This window comes from Arachis hypogaea, chromosome 3, assembly GCF_003086295.3.
Source record: "Arachis hypogaea cultivar Tifrunner chromosome 3, arahy.Tifrunner.gnm2.J5K5, whole genome shotgun sequence".
Taxonomy (NCBI): domain Eukaryota; kingdom Viridiplantae; phylum Streptophyta; class Magnoliopsida; order Fabales; family Fabaceae; genus Arachis; species Arachis hypogaea.
Genome location: NC_092038.1, coordinates 132,522,850 through 132,528,153, shown reverse-complemented (window position 1 = coordinate 132,528,153; position 5,304 = coordinate 132,522,850). Strand labels below are relative to the sequence as shown.

Genomic DNA, 5,304 nt, shown 5'->3' with positions numbered 1-5,304 from the left:
CATTCATTCACACATTTATTCATGTTAGTTAGGTTTAGATGTAGTTTTCTAAAAAGAGAGGCTCTCTCTTCTCTCTAGGTTTAGGGTTTTAGTTTCAGTTCTTCTTAATTTCAGAATTCTATCTTATTTTAATTTAGTTTTCTTCTACTCTTGTTTGTTCTAGTACTTTGGTTTATCTATTTCTCTTGTTGATTTTCTTATGTTACCAATTTAGTTTATGAATTCTCCTTGTTTCCTTTGATTCATATTAATGCAATTTATATTTTTATGTTTATGATAGTTTTCATTAATTTTTTTGTCATTGATTCTTGCAATTGGTTGTTTAAATTTAATCTTCCTTGTTAGTTTTTTATGTTTTTATGTTATGCCTTCCAAGTGTTTGATAAAATGCTTGGCTGGATTTTAATTTAGATTTTTATGTTCTTAACTTGGATTGATCAATTAGAGACTCTTGAGTTATCAATATTCTTTTATTGATTGGTGATTGAAAATTGCTAGTTGGCTTAGAACTTGTGAACTTAAGTTGATTTTCCTCACTTGACTTTCCTTCATTGTTAGAGATTAACTAAGTGAAAGCAAAAGTCAATTACCATCATAATTGATGATGATAATGAGGATAGGAATTCTAATTCTCAATCCTTGCTAGGACTTTTCTTAGTTATTATTTTATTTTCTTGTTATTTACATTACTTGTTCCTTATTTTAAAAATCCAAAAATATACTTTTTGTAATCAATAATAAACATACTTCCCTACAATTCCTTGAGAGACGATCCGAGGTTTAAATATTTTGGTTTATTTTTATTGGGTTTGCATTGTGACAAACAAATTAAATTTTGATTGAGGTTTAATTGTTGGTTTAGAACTATACTTACAACGCGTTATTTTTGTGAAAATCTTTACCGATATTTTTTCTCCGTCAATTTTTTTAGATTGATAAACCGCTATTTTACGGTTATTTTGTACTAAATTGAGTGAATTTTATCTATTATTCTCACACTTATACATATAATTCGCATGTTTTACATTTTTCTTCCTAATTTTGTGCTATGATTTAAAACATGCTTCTTTGGCCTTAAATTTGCTAATTTTAATCATCTCTTATTATCATTCGATGTCGTGATATGTGTTAAGTGATTTCAGGTTTTTCAAGGTAGGAATGGCTTAGAGGACGAAAAGGAAGCATGTAAAAGTGGAAGGAACGCAAGAAAATGATGTTTTGAGGAGCTGGCATTGACGCGAACGCGTGGACGACGCGTACACGTGGCTGGCACAGCATACAAGCAATGCGTACGCGTCATACTAGGAATTGTTCAGCGACGCGTACGTATAGCTGACACGTACGCGTGACAAAGTGTCACGTGCTGCAGATATCAAAATTCGCTGGAGGCAATTTCTAGACTGTTTTTGGCCCAGTTTCAAGTCTGAAAATATTGATTAGAGGCTACAGAATGAAGCTGGAAGGGGAGATTCATTCATTCACACATTCATTCACATTAGTTAGGTTTAGATGTAGTTTTCTAGAGAGAGAGAGACTCTCTCCTCTCTCTAAGTTTAGGGTTTTAGTTTTAGTTCTTCTTAATTTCAGAATTCTATCTTACTTTAATTTAGTTTTCTTCTACTCTTATTTGTTCTAGTACTTTGGTTTATGTATTTCTCTTGTTGATTTCCTTATGTTACCAATTTAGTTTATGAACTAGTATTTTTACCCATGAAAAATCACGGGTATATTTAGACTAAAATTAACTATGATAAAATATAATAAAAATATCTAAAATGTTTAATTGTAATGTAGAATAAAAATAATAAAAAAATAACAAATAGTAATAATAAAAAATAACATGCTATTTTAAATTTGAGAAAATTTCTTTGAATACAATATTTGTTGTACTACTTAAAACATGCCCTTCTTTGTTGTGAATAAGAATTTTTAACCCCTTCTTACTTCGAACACGAGATATAGCAACATAAATTTGTCCGTGACTAAACACGGGTTTAGGAAGATACACTCCAACATTGCTAAGAGATTGTCCTTGACTTTTATTGATGGTCATGGCATATGAGAAAACAATAGGAAATTGTCTCCTATCCAATTTGAAAGGCCATGGTGATTGAGAAGGAGACATGCACATGCGTGGGATTAAGACCTTTTTGCCAAGATAGCTTCCAACTAATACTTCTGCTTCTATAACATGATTAGATAACCTTGTTATAATTAGCCTGGTGCCATTACATAAACCTGCACATTGGTCTAGATTTCTTAAAAGCATTATAGGAATTCCAACCTTCAACTTCAAAGCATGATGAGGTAATCCTGAACATTGGAGGCTATTTAAAAACTCTGGAGTAAGTGTTTCAGTAGCATACTGTCCGCTTCTATAAGATTTGTCAACACTATCTGAACTCAAGTAAATTTTTTCATCTCCTGAAATTTTCATGATAATATATTGATTTACCTTCTCAACGACATCAAGCGTAGAACAAAGAATTGCTCGTGATTGCAACCAATTAAAATCCAAGTGATTTTCAAGAAGATTTGGATATATACAATCCACAATAGAACTAAGAGGATCTTCAAAATTTGATATGAGCAACTCAGTAGGAATCATAATCTCAGAGATGCCATCATTAGGCCCACCTATATTGCCATCTCCAACATTTAAGATCCATTGTGAAAACAAAGCCAATTCATCATTATCAGCATGTGAAGATTCCTCTAATCTCATATTTTTTGTAGGTCTCAAAATACTACAATAGTCCCATATGTAAGAGGAACATATGCTTGCATTAACAATTTCTGTCCTGCCACCTCCAGGAATGACAGGAAGAATTTGTCTAAAATCTCCACCAAAAACCACTACCTTCCCACCAAAAGGCAAATTAGCATTATTATTATTTGTAGATGACATAATGTCTCTTAAACTTTTATCAACTGCCTCAACACTATATCTGTGAACCATAGATGCTTCATCCCATATGATAATTTTTGTTTGCTTTAACAACTCAGCTAGTTTACTATTTTGTTTAATATTACATACAGAATCCTCATGCACCGTTAATGGTATAGCAGACCTAGAATGAGCTGTTCTACCTCCAGGTAGTAGCAAAGCAGCAATTCCACTCAATGCAACAATAAGAACAATCATTCCTTGTGACCTTAAAAAAGAAGTCAAAACTGTCCAGAGATAAGTCTTACCTGTTCCTCCATGGCCATATACAAAGAATACTCCACCATCTTCTTTAGAAACTGCTTCCACAATTTTCTCAAAAACACCTTGTTGTTCTTGTGTTAAGGATGAGAATAATGTTTGAAATTCATTTTTCAAATTGTTCTTGTCATAGTTTAGCTCCTTATATATTAAACCATTTTGAAATTTCAGCCTCACAAAACATTCTGGAAAAGACATATGAGGATATTCCTTTAAGTTCTTCCTATTATCTTGCAATATCATCTCAATTTCATATAAGCATCTCGTTTTCAGCTGATCATCAGTCAAAGATAAATCTGCAAACAAAAAGAAAAACAATATAAGAACAAATAAAATAGTTATAATAAGAAACACAATATGAATCATTAAAAAATAAATTTTTATTAGAATTAAAGGAGAACCTGAATTTTTAGACAATTTTCTTTCATTATACAAAATATCATCAGATAGAAGCCTCCAAGTTTCTTTCCAAATATGTTCTGGTCTGCTCACACTATTTGACATCAACATTACAGTGAAAAGCTTCCTTAGATAATCACCTAAACCCCAACATGAAGCTTCTTTGATAGCTTCAATATATTCTCTATCATCATTAAGTAATCCCAAAGCAAAGCAAGCATCTCTAAAGCTATTGTGAATAACACCATTTGCACTTTTGATTTGGTCATAGTTGGTAGGACCTCGAACAAAATTCAACATCATTCGTAAATAAAATAACTCTCCACATGTTGAAGGTACATAATAAAGCCTTCCAATAGTATAGCCACACTTTCTTCTTGACCAGATTTTTTCTTTTTTATTATAAACAAAGAATCTTGGAAACTCAGAATATGTCAACTCTTTAGCCTCCGAGTAATTGTTATTAGCCTCCATCCATGCAGTAAACATTGATTGATCAATCCCGGGTTTTGACAAAATATCATCAATATCTTCACCATCTTCATATAGAATTGGATTTCGACCAGGCAAATGAAAGCTCAATCTCTGTACAGCAGGTTCTCTAGAATGAATAGGGTATGCAAATATTCTCCAAACAGCTTCACATGGGGATATATATATCTACAATCAAGATAGTTTTTTATTTCATCAATAACTTTATTTGAGCATTCACTATCATCAGCATTATCTAAAATAGCAGTGACGCGATCGTAACCCTTGTTTATATATTTGAAGAGATACTTAATTGCTCTGCTCTGATTACACCACTCAACATTCATGTGTGCTTGATATTTCATTAGCAAAGAAGGATTATAAGGAACAACATAGCGATTATCTAGAGCCACATTTCCTTTTTCAGCATAACAACCAGTCTTTCTTCTTCTATATATTGGATACCCTTCAGCATCAATAGTTGTTAAATCAGCAAAAAACTTGGGATAGAACTTTGAACAACGACCTTCTTTCATGCATGGTGAAAATATATTTACAGAACCGCATGGACCATGAAGCATAAATTTTTTTACAGCCTTGTACAACTCTGGATGCTCAAATTGATTAGGAATCTCAGCACAAATTACTTTATCTATATCTTTTGGATCTGGAAATTTGCTTAAAGAATCCAAGAATATCAAAATATGAGCATGTGGTAGACCTCGTTTCTGAAATTCAATTGTATGAACATCTGCACATAAATCATAATATAGTACATATTAGCAACTATAGATATACTTGATGTTCTTAAAGTAGTATATACTTTTTTTTTAATGTACACCTTACCAGCAACAACTTTACCAAAGAATCTTTCCTTTTTCAAATATTTAATTAGCATATCAAGCTTCATTTTGAACATTCGACAAACAATGTCAGGACGGTCTACTGGTTTGAGATGTAAAGGGTCTAAGAGTCGCTTGATCTCTGGCCATTCTGAATTACATGTGAAAGTGATGAACAAATCTGGATAACCAACATGACCACAAATTGTAACACAATCATGGTATAAGCCATCCATATAACGCCTACCTCCTATAAAACTTGATGGCAAAACTATTCTTTTTCCTATACTTGAGCCACTTGTTTGACCTGTAGATTTAGCATTTTTCAAACTCTTGTAATCATCAGCTCTAAGTTCCTTTTGATGAATTCTAAAATATAATAAA

At 32.1% G+C, this 5,304-nt stretch overlaps 1 protein-coding gene across 1 annotated transcript; it reads right to left on the bottom strand.

Annotated features, from left to right (window-relative positions):
- Window positions 1-1,843: 1,843 nt before the first annotated feature.
- LOC112782958 (uncharacterized) lies at window positions 1,844-3,907 on the bottom strand. Its single transcript, XM_029297478.2, has 2 exons — window positions 3,610-3,907; window positions 1,844-3,504 (listed from the first exon to the last, which is right to left on the bottom strand). The coding sequence occupies exons 1-2, from the start codon at window positions 3,905-3,907 to the stop codon at window positions 1,844-1,846; spliced, it is 1,959 nt and encodes a 652-aa protein (XP_029153311.2).
- Between the last annotated feature and the right edge of the window lie 1,397 nt (window positions 3,908-5,304).